Genomic DNA, 19,066 nt, shown 5'->3' on the forward strand with positions numbered 1-19,066 from the left:
CAGGAATAGTTGTATCTCCACTGGCACAAGTGGTGTTCTGTGCTTTACTTAATACAGAATGTAGAGAATCAATACAACGTGATGCAATTACAAAATACATGCATGAAATAGGCTGTTTTCTGTCAATCAAATGAGCAGAATCACCTAAGCCTGTCAAATGTCAAATATGGAAATATGAAGGTTTGCAGTTATAAGCAGTCCGTTTTCCAGGTGTACACTAGAACGATAAAAGGCAAGTTGAGGGAAAATAACAGATGCCAACACTAATGTTAGCAGTATCTCAATAACACCATGGCCAAGAACAAATACATAGCTACAAATATATCTGACATTGCTGGCTTAGAATTGTAACAAACTGGACATACAGATCTTCAGAATATTCATTAATCCAGTAGAGGTAACTATAAGTCTATGTAAATATTCTCTTGTTCATTTCTTTACTTTCTTACTCAAGCTTAAATCTTAATGAACTTTAATACACAGATTAGTTACTTACATTTCCTGATGTTGATTTGATCATTCAGCAATCATGCAGAAATCATCTTCGTATTTGACTACTATATATTTAAACAACAAAAACCTAAACTATTAAAATGTATCTTTAATCTAGTGTACGTACAGATGGTTAAGACCACAGGAAGGTAAAATGCTAGCGAGTTTGGAAGGTCAAACTTTGAACATCATTTTCTGGCTTTTTGTTTTTGTTGCTTGGATGTTTACTAAAGTTACAGTTTTGAAATATTCAAGAGAATTGAAATGGGGAGGCTTCAATTTTAAAAGTACAGGTTAATATTCAGTTATTTACACTACATTTTTTAATTCCAAGCTTATAATTTGATGCAAGAAAAACAAAATAAAACTGATCAATTAGTTTAAAATGAACACAATTTACACAATTAACACAACCATGGTACATTTTCATCATACAAGGGAACAGTAAACTTAGTACCATCGGTCATGTTAACATGTTAAAGGTGGGGTACAGCAAGATTATGATGGGAAAAACGATTAGGCTTTATTTGATATACAACAATATTCTTGTGCAAACAATTGTATGAATCAGCAAAACAACAATCACATATTTCCACATTTCTATTCTTATATAACAAGTTTAATTTGTCATAGCTTATTAAGTAAAGAAAAAACATAAATTTTATGTCCATGTAAACATTTCCAGGAGAGATGGCATTATAAAAAACACAACATTTTAGTTAATCAAGCAACTTTTATTATTTTAGTTTCACATTATATTTTCAAATATATATCACTTTTCTCTTCTATAACATGTTTACATCTCATTAGATCTTCAGGTTATAGGCTGAGCACTTTGTTTATAACATACAGTTATCTGATTTGAATTCCAATTATAATACACTAAGGAAACAGTACCTGTAGTTTATTTATGTATTCTACACAAATCCTTTTATCAGCAATGTTCAACAGTCCTCTTCATTAATATACACTGTGCATTACACATGTCACTTGCATTTTGTAAAATTAAATTATAACATAATACATAGTTGTGGTTGAACTTTTCAATTCTGAGTTGTAGTGATATAATTTTAATACCCTAGATGATGCAATTACACTTTACTAACCTACTTACAAAGCTCTAAGATTCCTCCATGTGCATCTTCTCATGTCTTTTCAAGTTACCTTTACTTGCAAATTGTTTACCACATATAACACAAATTTGGGGCTTCTCCCCTGTGTGTATCTGTTCATGTGTTTTTAAGTAACTTTTACTTACAAACTGTTTACCACACACTAAACAACTGTGTAGTTTTTTCCCAGCATGTATCTTCTCATGATTTGTTTGACCTGTTTTGCTTGAAAAATCTTTACCACATACAACACAAATGTAGGGTTTCTCACCAGTATGTACCTTCTCATGACTACTTAAGTAAGTTTTACTTACAAACTGTTTACCACATACTAAACAGCAGTGTGGTTTCTTCCCAGTGTGTATCTTCTCATGATTTGTTTGACCTGTTTTACTTGAAAATTCTTTACCACATACTACACAACTATATGGTTTCTCCCCAGTATGTATTTGCTCATGAATTTTTAACTTACTTTTACTTAAAAACTGTTTAGAACACAATACACAACTGTAAGGCTTCTCCCCAGTATGTATTTTTTCATGACTCTTCAAGTTACTTTTACTTAAAAATTCTTTACCACATACAACACAATGGTTAAGTTTCTCACCTGTATGTATCCTGTCATGTTTTGTTAGGTTACTTTTACTTACAAATTGTTTACCACATATTGCACAACTGTACGGCTTTTCACCAGTGTGCGTTTTCTCGTGAATTTTCAGACCATTTTTAGTTAGTCCTTTCCCACATATTGCACAACTATATGGCTTCTCTCCAGTGTGTATATGCTCGTGATGATTTAAGTTACTTTTATGTGCAAATCCTTTACCACATATTGCACAACTGTATGGCTTTTCTCCAGTATGTATCTGCTCATGATACTCTAAGTTACTCTTATATGCAAATCCTTTACCACAAACTGAACAAATGTAAGGTCTCCCTATAGAATGCAACTTCTCATGACTTCTTAGAAAACTTTCACTTATAAATTTTTTACCACATATTGCACAACTGTGTTTTATCCCCAGTATGTATCTGCTCATGATACTCTAAGTTACTTTTATATGCAAATCCTTTACCACATACTGAACACATATAGGATTTCTCCACACAGTGCAACTTCTGATGATTTCTTAGGAGACTTTCACTTATAATTTTTTACCACATACTGCACAACTGTATGTTTTATCTCCAGTGTGTATGTGCTCATGATACTCCAAGTTACTTTTATATGTGAATCCTTTGCCACACACTGCACAAATACAAGATTTCTTCACAGAATGCAACTTCTCATGACTTCCTAGGAGACTTTCATTTATAACTGTTTTACCAAATACTTCATAATTGTCATTTTTAACATCAGTATGTATCTTTTCATGCTCTTTTTGCTGATGTTCAATAAATATTTTTTCATGCATCTTTGTATCTAAAATCAAAATAGATTACGTATAATAAATAAAAGCATCTTTGTTCAATGTTATTACATGCACACAGTTATCATCAAATGTTTATTTGTTTTCACAAAGAGAAGAAATATACACACAAACCAATACCCTAAACCTAAGTGTGCTTTGAAAAAAAATGCTATGGTAAAAAAACAGTAAGTAAAAATGACAAAATGTGAGCATTATTACAGCAAGTACACTAAATTTCTTATGCAAATTGCCATACATACACACACACACACTATGTTTGTTACACAAGTAATTATACTGCCTCTATAGTTATTATATAGATTACTCCACAGACATTAATAGTTTCCTACTCTGAAAATATATTTTCAAAAGGAATTTACTTTCATATATATAGCTAGTTATTATTGTTAAGTGCTGCCCTTTATATAGAATTCTTTTGGTACTGTCTACTGTCTTATAAATCATCATTAAACAAACCTACACTAATAACAGTGTGACAAACCATCTCAACCCATCATTTTGAGATTAGGCAGAAAGAAAGTATTGGTTTTAAATGGATAGAAAGAGTGAAAAGTGAGAGTGCAGGTAAGTATTTATCAGATTTTTTTTCAGAAGTAATAATTTTCCATCCTATACCTTACTTCCTCTCATATGTATACCTTACTTCCTCTCATATGTATGGCTAGAATTGCACTTTGAATAGGTGGAGGAGACAATGTGAGGGATATAGAACAGTATCCTATGAATGTATCTGAAGAATAACCATGGCAAATGACCCCAGCAGGGAAAGGAACACCCACTGGGTATGGAACACATGGGAGATTGTACTTCTGCACCAGGTATACTCAAGGTCCATTGTAGAAATAGCTGTCACATACATGAGTAGAAATTGGTAAACACACAAAAAAAGGAAATGAAAAATAAGGTGTGTGCAAGTTCAAACCACATTATATCTCAATTCCAGTGAAGAATGACTCAAGAAGAACCAATCACAGACAAGAATGTGGGAAAAAACCAAAATGGCTGTACCACAAGGTGCAGAGTGGCTAGGGCATGTTAGAGCATCCATGGTTGGTCAACTCCAGTCCAAAACCAAGCAATATTGGGAATAACACATCTGATATCTGGTAGGAGGAGAGTCCACACTGTCTGCATCTCAAGTGAGTAAAATGAAAGGAAGATGCATACTTTTCAAATCAAGCTATGAAACAGTGCTTGTGTGTGAAACTATATAAAATCACCAGAGGAAGAACCTTCACCCCAAACATCATCATCTTCCAGATAAAATCACAAAGAACATTTAAGTAGACACCAATGTTGTCTTGTATACACAACATGGAGGTGGAGAATATGAGGCAAAATCATGAAACTGGAGTTAGGATGAAGAATCACAACCAACAGATTGATGTTGATTGGTCTATCTTTAATTCAAAATCACTCACTGGGAACTAATATTCAACCAACAGTAAAATAAGGATCCCAATCAGAACTGAAATGCAATGGATCTATTCCAAAGCAACAACTTCCTCTAAATAAGACCACAAAAAAGCTGGGGCACAAGATTAATTTCCATGACAGAAGTGGTTTGCTTCTGTAAAATGTATGTAAGCTCACCCTCCTGACCAAACTATACAAAAGTTGGAGTGTCTTTTTGTGAAATCTGTGCAACAACATTCCTGCAGGAAGACTGCACAGTAGATGGAGTGCAATGCTATCCTCTTGGCTCTACTGCAAAGAAGTGGATCACCTCTAGAAAATATATGCAACCTCATCCTCCAGAGAGAACTGCATAGAAAACAGCCAAAACATCAACCTCTAGGATGCACTACAAGGAGGCTGAGCACATGATTGAACGATAGAATGTCATCTACACCAGACGACCACCACCCTATCCTTAAAACTGAATGGAAGTGATCACATTCAGTATAACTCCTTCATGATCCACTATTCAGCAGTTTGGAACTAGAAAGTGTCAGGAACTTCCATACTTCAACAGAAGAACGAGGGGGGATAAAATGTTGTGGAGAGTCTTGAGGAATGTTGACACTGGACACAGTACAACAGATGGCTATTTTGAAAACCAGACTGTCCCTCATTTATTCAACTGAAGGAATGGGTAGCTATCCCCTTCCACTTTACCCATGCAAGGCCATGGGTTAGTACAATCCAGAATAGGCATACTTATGAAGCATTTGTATTGTGAGGAAACTTACTAGTGATGTTGTGGAAGACCACAACTCGACAATGTGTGTTACCAGCCATTGGTAGACAATCCAGAATAGGCATATACTTATGAAGCATTTGTATTGCATACTTATGAAGCATTTGTATTGTGAGGAAACTTACTAGTGATGTTGTGGAAGACCACAACTCGACAATGTGTGTTACCAGCCATGGGTAGACAATCCTGGCTGACAATGCAGAATAGGCATACTTATGAAGCATTTGTATTGTGAGGAAACTTACTAGTGATGTTGTGGAAGACCACAACTCGACAATGTGTGTTACCAGCCATGGGTAGACAATGCAGAATAGGCATACTTATGAAGCATTTGTATTGTGAGGAAACTTACTAGTGATGTTGTGGAAGACCACAACTCGACAATGTGTGTTACCAGCCATGGGTAGACAATCCTGGCTGTACAATGCAGATTTGAGAAACAGATATCATACTTGGGTAAGCAATGCTTGCCACTAAAAGGAAAAAAGTACACAGAAATATATAGAAAAAATATCCTAGTTATAGCCTCACCAATGCTGTAACAGGTGGTGAAAGACAGAAGATAATACCCTAATGAGGAAAAAATAGCCACCTAATGAAGACAGTGGGAGATGAATGTATGAGGTCTAATCCACATGCCTGCCTGAAGAAATTCCTCTACCAGACAGGGAAAAGGTAAAGTGCTTGATTTAATGCAACAACATCTGGAACAGATTTTGGGAAGTTAAAGGCAGGGAAGAACATTGCTAAATCCAATTTGTAAGGGCAGAAGGAGAAAAGACACATACAAAGGGTTGTTACCAGGGGATAAAAAGGCAGGAACAGGAATCACAAAAGGAAGCCATATGGACAATGTAACAACAAAGAGCATGAATGGGACATAGGAGTCTATCTGGATCAGACTGGGAATAAAGGTTGAAAATGGATGGAAGTTAAATCAGCAAGAATGAAGAATGTCTCTCATGTGCCATTGTACTTTTGGGAAGGGCAGATAGATCCAGAAGAAGGAGAACATATGTTGAATGGTACAATGTATGTAAAATATCAATAGCAAAGCTATCAGACTGATAACACTCACAGCATAAAAAGTGTAGGAAATAAGTCTAAAGGGATAAGTGAAATAAGTAACATGAGAGCAATGGTTCAACAAGAGATAGTGTAGGCAGTGAAAAACAATACTGACATTAAAATCAAGAAGGGCTGCATGATGGGGGAGGGCCATGGATAAAGAAGAAAATCAAGCATAGGGAGATGGTAGGGAAAAAACATACCAAACATTACTAAGAAAAAGGAAAGATGTTGGACAAGACTGCTTGATAACCAGCTATGGAAAAGATAGAAGTTTCATGATCAAACAGCCAAGTGAGTAAATCTGAAAGAACAGGAACTATAAATCAGAAAGGAGAAAAAACCTTATTCAAAGACAATGTCAGAAGACATTAATTTATACTGATAAACCTTAACAGAGGAAAGGTAAATGGAACATGCTAAAAGGGAAATGACATGTCTAGACAATCTGGATCTCCTTCCCAGAGATCTGATAAATTCCAGATGTAAAGTCAAAGGACATGAAGGACGAGATGAAGAATCAGTGACCAAGATTAACAGGGTAAGGATAGAGTTAACATAGGGGTAAGTTTAGAGCTGAATAAAATGAGGAAACCAGGCTTGTGCTTATGGATTAATCAGAAGGATTTGATGCAAAGTGGTATGAATGACTGAAATCAACTGAAGAAGAAGTTGGATGGAAGAACAAACAAAGGTATCTGTTGGTCCAGTCTTGGATCTCAGGATGAAGAACCAGTGACTACAAAAATAAAAAGGAGGTAATTTTCTGTTGAGGAAGGTGGCAGATGAGGAATACTCCACTGACTATTTAACCACCGGACAATCTGAGAGTCAAGAAACCAGTCCATGTAATAAATCTTATCTGGTCTAAACAGATTATCCACCATGAAATTGAAAGCACCTGGAACATGACATACAAGGAGATGTATACCCAGTATGTGAGTTCTAATGAAACTTTCTAGAATGCACTGCAAAGTTTCATCATGAATACTCTGCCTAAACAATCTATCAGAGGAGTTCTAATGTTTGACCACAAAGAGAGTAGATACCCCTTGGTTGATTGATAAAAAAACTGATACTGTAGAATTGTACAAATGGGTTATGAAGAGTTGGTTCCATACAATATAAAGAAACTGATCCAAAGCATGTCATACTTCGTATATGTGTTATCTTTGTAAATGTTACACAGTATTCAGTAATTCCTCATATATCCTTAAAATTCACCCCTGTTTATCAACATTTGAAAAAAATGGGCCTTACTCAATTTATTTTTATTTTATAAGTGATAAAATATTAGAAAATAATCAATGATTTTGAATAAAGATGCACAGGGTAGGTTACTTCACCACCAAAGACAACATGTTTGTGAAATTTACGGAGATGTTGCATACATGTCCTACTTAAAATAAGCTAAAAACTGTTATGCCTCTGTTTTTTCAGTATAGTACCTGAACATGAAAAATTGTCCTATAAAACACTGTTGAATATGAACTTAGCTACAATTTATTTACTGTCATTTTGAGTATTAGAAATGTGAAATTAGAGTAAATTTATTAATGATATTAACACAGAAAAACTTTGTCACGGAAAACTTTTATAGGAAGAGTAAAGCCAATGTATGACACAAGTTTTGTCACTATTTATGCCCGTGGAAGGTGAGGCATGCTAGCACCATCACTCTCAGCTAAGAAACAAAGGGCTCAGTGTGATCCCTGATGTCTGGAGGAGAAAAAAGAAGATACTCTAAGGAAAGAACAGAATCATTAAATGGATAAAACTGAACACATCTGAAAAATATCCAAAATAAGCTCAATAGGTAGCAGATTCTGCAGAAGAGGCCTAGGAATACAGGTGAAGAAATGAATCCTCCTTATCATGGAAGACTCAAGAGGAAGTTGAAATTATTAGGAAAAGAAGGCTAACTTGTATAACAATCATCTCCCAATGAATGATAGCCAAAAAAACCTCAGTAGAAACATCTGACCTGAAGTCTTTGAAAGGAAGTAGTTGGAAGAATATGAAAGGTAGTGATATTAATTTCAAAATTCATTATGGATGATGAACAAGTCAAAAAAAAAGAGAGAGAAAAATCTGATAAATGAGGGTAAGCTATTCCACACAAAAAATACAGAAACAAAAAAGAATAAGTTAAATCACTGCTCTGTGTAAAATAAAAAATTAAATCACTAGATTACTACCAAATGAGAATGTTAGAATTGAACAGAGGGAGTCTCATGCATTGGGTGTTGCAATCCCAATGGAGGGAGTCTCATGCACTGGAAATGGGTGTTGCACTCCCACTGGTGGAATGTTGTTGCATGATGATCTAAATGCAAGGTACAGTAAACCTCATTGATCATATGGTACATGGGAGCTAAAGGATGTGGCATGCAAGAAAGTTTGCATATAGAGAGCAGCACTGATCAAGACCAACTAGCTATATTGTGAAAATAATTAAAGTACTGTATCGGACATTGTAATTCGTACATGGCTTACTCTACAAATAATTATTTATACAGCTTCCTCTACAGACACTATATTTTTTATGTAGTTTACTTTATATACACTATATTTGTATATGTTTTGTTACAGATATTACATACCTTACTCTACACAAACTATGTTACTTCTTCATAAACACTACATTTCTTATGTAGCTTATTCTAAAGACACTACATTTCTTATGTAGCTTATTCTACACCTGTTAACATTTTTCTTAAATGTACTTCCTAAAGATACCTTTGAACAAAGAATAGTTTGATCCTTTATACATCAGCCTAGGGGATTTGCTTCCCCTAATATTGAGCTAATTCAGACCTAAAAAGTAATAGTTAATATGAAGTGCAATGGTGTATAGCAACACATTGTAGTTGCACAGTAACTCCTACTTATCACTTATGGCTAAAATAACTTTATTCTTAAACAAGGTATGAAAAAAATTGCACTGGAAGTAAGAAGGAAAAGTGGGAAGATGAGTATATATTGGAAATACATTATCAGGTAAGAAAAATGCTATCTTCCAAGATAATACTTCACCTCCACACACAAAATAGCTAAAATAATACATAGAAATAGTAGATGGGCCAGTGCAAACATTAAACAAAAATGAACTCCCTTCAAAAAGTGCCTTAAGGAAAGCCCATACAGTGTAATACTTGATGGCAGGAGCTTCATAAGAGCCCTCCCATGGGATACATCTTGTCACAACCTGGGTATACTCTTTGCCCAGAAAGAAATGTAACAGAGGTCAAAAAGAGTCTCAAATTTTGCAGGTATGGTCAGAAATTAAATATGACCAGCAAGTGTAGTGTAGTGTGGTGTGGTTAGACACAATCATGCTGTAAGGAAAGCATCATATCTCAACTCAAAAGGAAAGTCTCTTACTACAGGAAGAAAGTACACTACCTATTTGAGAGGTGACCTGCACAGTTGGTGAGGATCTTTCCAAAATTCACCACACCAGAGCCAGAGGAATAATTCACAGTGGGAAGAGCTGAACCAGTGCCCACATCCTTATCAGAAGACTGCCAGAAAGGTCTGCTACTGGAAACAATGGAATGAGTAACTACAAATCCTTACTTTTAAAAGCCAGCAGGCAAAAGCCAAAGAAGTGGACAGATACTTTTATGATGTTGGCTTTATTCACAATAGTCCATAGAAAGATGCAGTCTGAATTGGATGATTGAGAAAATTGTTTAATACCATAATGATAACACATGTAATCTTGCAGAAGAGCCAGAGAAGATGGGTTGAGCAATTTCTATTATCCCAGGCCAATGTGGATTTTGGGAAATAAGCATACCATGGAGGCAAACACCAGCCACCTGGCAGGATACTATAGAAGAGAAAAGAGAATATGTAGTTACTCTTCTCAAAAATAGTATGTAGTTCACTTGAATAACAGTGACTAAAACAAGTCAAAATTCTACACAGAAGACAAAATAACTAAATGATGAAGACAATGGAAAACAAATATGAGAGGTTTCAATCACATTTCAGCAGCTTGAAGGATCTTATCCAAGGGTCAGTGAAAATAAGATCTAACAGTGAGAGAACTGATGAATTAATGCAATGTCTAAAGAAAACCTTTCAAGCAGCTGAAGCTGCTGGAATTAAACAGTGAGAGAGAATGCAGGAAACATTAATGACTTAGAGTCTTACACATTTGAATGATGACAACTACAGCCAAGAAGAAGAAGAATGGCTTCAGAGAAAGAAGGTACAAGAAACTTTAAGTCAACAACTCAAAAAAGCATATATAAGAGTGTGTAAAACAAAGTCCCAATCAAGCATGGGAATAGAACAAAGTAGTTGGTGAAGAAGGAAAGACTGGAACAAAATGGGATAAGCTAACAATACAGTGTCAAAATACCTGCCACTCTGTTAACAGATAGACAAAGTTAAAAAGTTTACATGAATAGAATAAGAAAAAGGTTAATGATTGGAGAGTCCATTCCTCTGGACTGAACAACTCCTACATGTGAAGATGAAAGGACAACACCTCTGGGTGAAAGAGAATGTTGTTAGAGCAAGATTGTGTCAAAATAAGGCAGGGAAAAAGGGAACTTGGATACCAATTAACAAAGCACAGTAAACCTGGGTAGTGCTGGCCAGAGTTGCCACCAACAGTACCTAACAAGTGTCAGAAGAGGACAACAGCCATACATAAAAAGGTGCAACCAGTGCTTGGTGAGAGTACCAACTGCCAGGAACAAAGTATGAGAAACTAAGGGCCTGAAAAGAGGAAGTCTGGTATTATGAGTGGCAAAGACATTAATAAGAGGCATGCTCTCCTGAGCAAACCTAAGAAACAATCTGAGGGTAGAGAGACCACTCTGTAGTTAAAACTCTATTCAGTCAAGAAAAGTGATATGTGACCAAGTTAAAAACCTCTGACACACAAACTATAAGACAAATCCAACATAAATAAGCTCAAAACACCAAGCTCAATGTAAGGGAAAAAGAGAGAGACCTAGAATAGGCATCTCCCTGATAGTTCATCTAAGATGTTACTATGAAATTCACAGAGTAAAACATGAACAACTAATCCATGAGAAGAGGGAAGAAAGGAGAAAATGTTAGTGAATCATTAAAAGTCCCAGGATGTTGATACAGATTAAGCACTTTTGCACAGCTCACCCACCCAAGGTCACACAGTCATTCAGAAACACTTCCAGCCCATCAGAGTGGAAGCTGTAAAAAAGAAGGGAAGTATACATTCAAGGACAATGGATGCCAAGAAATGTTTCACTATTCCCACAATTTCAACTGGAATAGCCATGTGTTTGCATACTAAATGCATAAGTGGTGCAAGAGAAACCAAAGTTCCCAAAACCCAAAGAATGTTGCATGCAGGATGGAAAGGAGAAGCACAAATGTTAGTGAGATTTCTTTTATATGTATTCACATTTGTGAAAACTGAGATGAATTGAGATAGGAGGTGGAGAAGATGTCTAGACGAAGCAAATACAGAGCAAGTGTGAGAAAAACAATTAGAAGACTCGACAGCTAGCACAGACAAGCAGTATCATTCAGAAATAGGTAGGTGAAAGAGAATTCTTCTGACAAAGGAACAAAAATGTAACTACTCATCCATGTAATAATTGAACAGTCTGTTAACAAGGTGAGCAGATACTCCTTGACTATAATAATATATAGAACACAGGCTGCATTCATAGCATCAGGGTGCCCACATCTGTCACATAAAAAAAAGTACAAATATGTGAAACAAATCATGCATTTGTTATTAAATGGCTAACATGATGTCAATATGGACAAATATAAACTTAGATGTTATGTAAAAGTACATCCTGCAGATAAGTCTTTAAAACAAGCATACCATGACACTTGCTTTATTATAACTTGTACTAGGCACAAGCTAAAAGACACATTATGGTCATAAATTTATGTTATCATTGTTTTAATACATTGCAGACAAAGTGAGTATTATTGCTTATTATGTGTATGTTAAGGGATATTTTGTAAGGCTTGTTAACTATAACTGTGAATGGCACCTGTGATTGCATCCATGATGCCTTAAAAGTTAATCACACACTAGATTGCTTCAGCACCACTTTTGAATAATAATTGCAGAGTTCACCTTGCAGAGATTTTGTCTTTTGACCATCTCACTACAAACACAGTTAAACTGGCCAAGTTTGTGACCCCAAAAACTTACTTCTGTCCAAGGTACCCTTTACTACCCTTTTCAAAATTTTATTAGGATACTTATTTTTCACATTATACAAATTAGTAAGGTACAAACTTTTAGCTAACAATCCATATTGTAATAGTATACAAATTTCCTTATTCTACAAGGAAATATTTTACAAAATCATGAATTTTCCCCAGTAAGACAGATATGACATATTTCTCTAGCCATCTTGTCTTCTCTATTTCTTTCCTTGAAAGAGTAAAAAATTAAATGTAATTGACTCACTCTAGTATCAGTATTACTCAGATGAATGATAATTTGCATAACTTTCAATTTGTTTGGTTACAGAGCCATCAATACAAAATCACACCATTCCTGTCACATCCTCTCTTTCAGGGTAAGTTAACAGTTCCCTCTTACAATACAAAATCACACCATTCCTGTCACATCCTCTCTTTCAGGGTAAGTTAACAGTTCCCTCTTACAATACAAAATCACACCATTCCTGTCACATCCTCTCTTTCAGGGTAAGTTAACAGTTCCCTCTTACAATACAAAATCACACCATTCCTGTCACATCCTCTCTTTCAGGGTAAGTTAACAGTTCCCTCTTACAATACAAAATCACACCATTCCTGTCACATCCTCTCTTTCAGGGTAAGTTAACAGTTCCCTCTTACAATACAAAATCACACCATTCCTGTCACATCCTCTCTTTCAGGGTAAGTTAACAGTTCCCTCTTACAATACAAAATCACACCATTCCTGTCACATCCTCTCTTTCAGGGTAAGTTAACAGTTCCCTCTTACAATACAAAATCACACCATTCCTGTCACATCCTCTCTTTCAGGGTAAGTTAACAGTTCCCTCTTACAATACAAAATCACACCATTCCTGTCACATCCTCTCTTTCAGGGTAAGTTAACAGTTCCCTCTTACATTTATTTAAACATTACATATAACTGATAGAAAGTCAAGGTTTTCATCTATCAAATGGCATATTGCTTAATGCTGTGTTTTGAACAGATATTTGTTATTTTCACCCAGAGCAACATTCCAGTGAGAAGATTAGTGACTAGCTTGGATGCATGCATAACAGCTCTTGATGCATAGTTAGAAAGTCAGAAAAATTGTGAGAAGTTAGGGAATTTGTCTGCTTTTTCGTATTATTAGTCTATGTTCTCTATAGCATTATTTAATTAAATAAAAATATTTACTGCATTGCTACCATCAGTATAAGAAATAGGCTTAAATTACCCTTGGCAATTGATGGCAAGAAACAAAAAGATTGGGTACGTACTTTACCTCTTGTTTTTCATGTTTATTTATTATTCATTATTACAAAAGTAATTAAAATATAAAGGTAGAGATTCTCTTAGATTGGTTAAGATTAGATAAAATAAATAATAATATTATCATAAAATGTTGCATGAAGCAAGTGTGTCAGCATCATATGGATAATTTAATTTGATAGCATAACAAGAGCTCTCTTTACCTGATTTACAACTTATATTGGCATGTATAACAATTAAACACAGTTCAAAGGACAGTAAAATAACAAAATGTAATTGTAAATAGGTGTATACTGTTACAATCTTAAAGCTACTTAGGATAAATAAACCTTGCTTCATATTACAACTTGAAATCATTCTATAAAGAAAAAGAGGTTAGTTTTAAATTAGATTTGCTTCAATTAAGGTAAAGAAAATAACAGATGAGATATACAGTTTTACTGGCAAAAACATCTTAAATGTATTTAGGAAGTTTTATGGATTACACAAAGAGAATCTGAGATAATAAAAAATATTTTTAAACTTAACGTGAAAATTACTTTGCACACAGACTATTCACAACAAATACACAATGTATTAATGGACAAATCTTCATTTTAGTTTATTAAAAATACGTCACTAAAACAAAATATTATTTTTCTGTATCTTGTAATGTGAATTAAATGATTGCCAAATTTTCTGATGATATACACATTATATTGAAAGTTAGAAGTAGTAAATCCATAAATACTTTAAATGAGCACAAATAGGTCATGTGGTTGGTCAAATTGACTAAGCCAGTGCTGAAAGAGTTAACAGTGTCCATACTACGACCTATAATATATAATTTGTGTATCTTCATGAAAATTAACACACTTTCAACTATCATTAAGACAGAATTTCTAATGAAGTATTGTTACTAAAATTGTCTTTATGGACATATAGTTGAATGATATGAGTGCAAGATGGTTCTGATGTTGAGATTTAAATTACTTTTTTGATTTGAAAAATTCAAAATTTCATTTGTGTAATTTCTACAATATCCTAAATAAACTTTTTTCCATTAATACTTTATATTTTATATGTTGTTTTCCCTACTCTAAATCGAAATGACTAAATTAACACTCTTTCTGATGAAACTTTGTAGAATGGATGGCAACTGCCTGTTTTGCAGACACAAGTGTAGAGGACAATGTTTTGAAAGTCTTCCGCCTTTCGTCTTAAAAGTATACCTTGAAGACAAAAGGCGGAAGTCTTTCAAAACGTCGTCCTCTACACTTGTGTCTCCACAACAGGCAGTTGCCATCCATTCTACAAAGTTTCATCATGAATACTCTGCCTAAACAATCTATCAAAGAACATTCTTTTTTTCTCAACTGGTTTAAAAGTTTAACATGAAACTACATTTGTTTATTCCAAATAGCATTAAACTTGTAACATTATGCACCTGTTTATAGTCAACTGTACTGTTTTAATTCTGATTGAATGGTGTTTAAGGGATATCCTCATTACACAAGTAAATAAATTGGAGAACATGCAGCTCATAATACTATATCAATTATGTAATGCATGGGCTATTCATGATTTGCTCCCAAGTATACCTCATCAAAATGTAGTTATTATTCTTAATTTATGTAATATAACCTAATACATTTCTAACTTTTACATTTAGTTACTTTTATAATAACAAATAAAGAATACACATGAAATATAGTACTTACCAGAATCTTCTGTCAACTACTGATGAAAGTCAACTTACATTGTTATACTAACACTACTACTGCACAAAATAATTTCTATTTAATTAAACGAAGCATCAAAGAATAATAAAACACAAAAAGCAGACAATGTCCCGTAACTATCACAACTCCTCTGTCTGATTACTACGTGACATGAGCTGTCCAAAATTCAGTTGCACTCATCAATATGTTTCCTGTGGGAATAAAGTTTGAACAAAACAGACAATTCTTTGTAGAAAAATAATGTGTCATTTGACAGAATAAAACCATGGATTTCTTTGGTTATAAATAATAAGAGAATAAATACTATTGTCAATTTGTGAAAATGAGGACATGAGAGAGGAATGTGATTATATAGTTTATGGCTCTGTAACCAAGTAAGACTAAAGCCTATAAGGAATGTGATTATATAGTTTATGGCTCTGTAACCAAGTAAGACTAAAGCCTATAAAAAATTATGCTTTGTCTGAGGGATTATAACATTATAAGGTCAAATTTCATACTTCTTGCATGGGTGGTATATAAAGGAGAGAAGGATATCTAGAAAGCAAATATGACCATTCTCATACAAGGAGAATTTAAGGATTTTTTTAATATTGATGTATAAAATTAAAGGCATATAACTTGTATTACAAGTCAAATTATCAGCTACATTTCAATGTTAAGTTTATTCATATACCATGATAATGAAGTATTTTAACAAAATTTTGAATGTAACTCTAAAAATTCATAACATACTCACTTTTACCTACCTGTAGCAGAAGACCTAACAGATATTTGTAACATAAACATTAATGATTATTCACCATATACTCAAAATAAATTAAAGCAATATTTTTGGGTAAGTAATTTATTTTATCATTTGAAATTTCCACAAGTTGCTAATTATTATTACAAAGAAAATCATGAAATAATTTATTTAATGATCAAAACATGTCAAAATTACTTATTTTTTAAAAAAACTAAATCAAACAAACTAGCCAATTGTTAAATGCTAAATATATAAAGCAGTATTACTGTCAGTTTAATTGAAAACAAAGTAAAAAACAAAAGCAACTCATGTACAAAGTAAAATCATAATACTACTAATACTAAAATCACTTATCCATTACTAACAAACTTGTAACAAATGATTTTTAAACCAAAAACTAGTGGCAACACCCCTTGTGCTTACTCAGGTTACAACTCTGATATGTAATAGATCCAGTACCAAAGGGGTTTAGCACACAAACAGACCTGAAGAATGAAACTAAAGCAAATGGAGGATAAGGCAATTGCAATGTGTAAAAAAGGTGTCTGAAACACTGAACTTGGTCATCCAGTCTGAATGAAAAAAAAACTGATTCAGAAGTCAAATATGAGATATTCTGAATAACTTATGTTTTACTAGCTTTGGTCACATTTAATTATTACAGCAAAGAAAGGTATCAGTGCTGGAAATCTAGAGAACATAAAAAAAAATTCACCATCTACTGATATTACAAGGACATCTTTAAAACATTCTTGTTCTTAATTCTTTTAGGTCCTAATGGAAAAGACCTCAGGAAAGCAGACAGCATACCAGCCTTCCTCATAAAAAAAACCAAGAGCAACTTCTGGTCACTGCTACAACAAACCTTTCTAAACACCTCCTTGAAGGTAGTAAATTATCAGTTGAAATGTGGTATGGAACTACTTACTACTAATTAAAAACAGTATCTAATTTACCTTAATAATTAGACAAAGGTGATTGTATAAGCTATTACCCAAGACAATGTAATGATATATAGTTATCACAACATTACTTATATACTTCAAATTATATCTACCATTTCATCTTCACTGTGCTATACTAAAGAGGGTAGATTATTAGGTACAAATATTTATAAAGTTTAAACATGTTATAAAAAAGTAATTAAAATAAAGAATAGAATGATGAAACAGACAAACAAATAAACAAAGAATAGGATAATGTTACATTACACAAGTATTCAAAACAGACTAAACTGTAGTGAAGTTATTATTTAAAGTGACAGTTCATTTACAATAGATAAACTTTTGATTAAAAGTTCATTAAATGCTCCAAATCTAAACACCTACTTTCTGCACCTAATGATTCCAGGATCATATATAAATACACATATGGTGGCTCTAATGACACTTGAACAGACAAAACTATACCACAATTACACCTGGAAGCATATGGGAGTAACAAGCAGAACTGGTAAAAAAAAACAAAAAAACTACTAAATCCAGATTCTACCAACCATCCCATTTTTATTATGAAATTCAAAATCATCTCATCTGGATCATCCAATATTAAACTTTTAATTAAAGAAAGTTTTTCTATTATAAATAAACTCTCAACTTTAAATAACAACATAATTTCAATAAAATTAAGTCTGTTCTAAATACTTGTTTAATATTCCTTCATTATCCTATAAATAATACTTGTTTAATATACTCTTCAAAAAAGAAACGCAAAAGGCAAAATATGAGACAAATTGTTAACAAGTTTATTCCGGGTAGTTCTGTATGACATGTGTGAAACTTTGCACATTCACTGCTGAACATCCAAAGTCTGCAAAGGCGAAGTCCATGCTCACTAGGTGAAGTTTAACATCACTCAACGTCAATAATGAGTATGCCCCCCCCGTGAGCATCAATAACTGCTTGGCATCTCCTGCCCATGGAAGCGATGAGATGACGAATCACATCCTGTGGAACAGCTGTCCACTCAGCCTGCAAAGCTGCTGCAAACTGAGGTAGAGTCTGCGGTTGAGGTTGTCGCCATCGCAGACGTCAGTCCAATTCATCCCAAAGATGTTCGATGGGGTTTAAATCTGGTGATCTGGAGGGCCAGGGAAGAATGTTGATGTTGTGGTGTCTCAAGAAGACAGTGGTGAGTCGGGCTGTGTGAGGATGGGCGTTGTCATGTTGAAAAACGTTGTTGACGTTCACCATGATCGGTCGCACATGGGGCCTAAGAATCTCGTTGATGTATCGTTGAGCCGTAAGATTCCCTCGAATGTGCAAAAGGTCTGTTCTGGCATTGTAGGCGATGGCAGCCCACATCATGACACTGTCACCACCAAATCTGTCAACATCCTGCACACAGTTTGCTGCAAAATGTTCACCTCGGCGACGGTAAACACGGGTCCTTCCATCTTGCCTACGAAGCATAAAACGTGATTCATCGCTGAGCCAAACATGCCTCCATCGTCGATGAGGCCATACCAGATGTGCCCAAGTCCTCTGCAGCCATGCTTGACGATGTTGCTGGGTGAGGATGACACCTCTGACTGGACGTCGAGGTCAGATTCCTGTATCTCATAGACGGTTGCGTACAGTTTGATCGGAAATCTTACGCAGCCCCGGTATGGTTGAGGCAGTAGACGTCGCAGTGGTGGTCCTATCCCAAAGGTGATGTAACCGGATGTTGCGATCTTGTGCGGGCGTGGTCACACAAGGTCTGGCAGATCGTGAACGGTCACGAGTTGATCCATGTTGTTGTTGACGATTCCATAGCCTTGTGATGGTGCTTGGGTGGACATTCACAGCTCTGGCAACATCTGATCAAGATTCGCCTGCTTCCACGCGACCAATGGTGTTGTTGC

The 19,066-nt window shown here is 34.6% G+C and overlaps 2 protein-coding genes across 9 annotated transcripts in view; both read right to left on the reverse strand.

Moving 5' to 3' along the window:
* Positions 1-1,205: 1,205 nt before the first annotated feature.
* On the reverse strand, positions 1,206-2,644 carry LOC143229564 (uncharacterized). The gene has a single exon (XM_076462123.1). It carries the CDS (start codon positions 2,642-2,644, stop codon positions 1,613-1,615), a length of 1,032 nt encoding a protein of 343 aa, XP_076318238.1. The 3' UTR covers positions 1,206-1,612.
* Positions 1,206-19,066, reverse strand: part of LOC143229623 (uncharacterized) — a 43,119-nt gene continuing 25,258 nt past the window's right edge. For 7 of the 8 annotated variants that reach the window (XM_076462244.1, XM_076462327.1, XM_076462408.1 and 4 more), the window contains one exon: positions 1,206-3,027. In XM_076462244.1, the coding sequence (XP_076318359.1) occupies positions 2,750-3,027 (278 nt within the window). In that variant the 3' untranslated portion in view covers positions 1,206-2,749. Of the gene's footprint in view, positions 3,028-15,048; positions 15,665-19,066 lie in introns of those variants that run through there. The other variant, XM_076462782.1, reaches the window with a different exon arrangement.

This window comes from Tachypleus tridentatus, chromosome 1 (genome assembly GCF_004210375.1).
Source record: "Tachypleus tridentatus isolate NWPU-2018 chromosome 1, ASM421037v1, whole genome shotgun sequence".
NCBI classification, from domain to species: domain Eukaryota; kingdom Metazoa; phylum Arthropoda; class Merostomata; order Xiphosura; family Limulidae; genus Tachypleus; species Tachypleus tridentatus.

Bases quoted from the DNA above. Each gene is read 5' to 3' on its own strand.
- LOC143229564 (XM_076462123.1), bottom strand. From the start codon at position 2,644: ATGAGCAGATACATACTGGGGATAAAACACAGTTGTGCAATATGTGGT.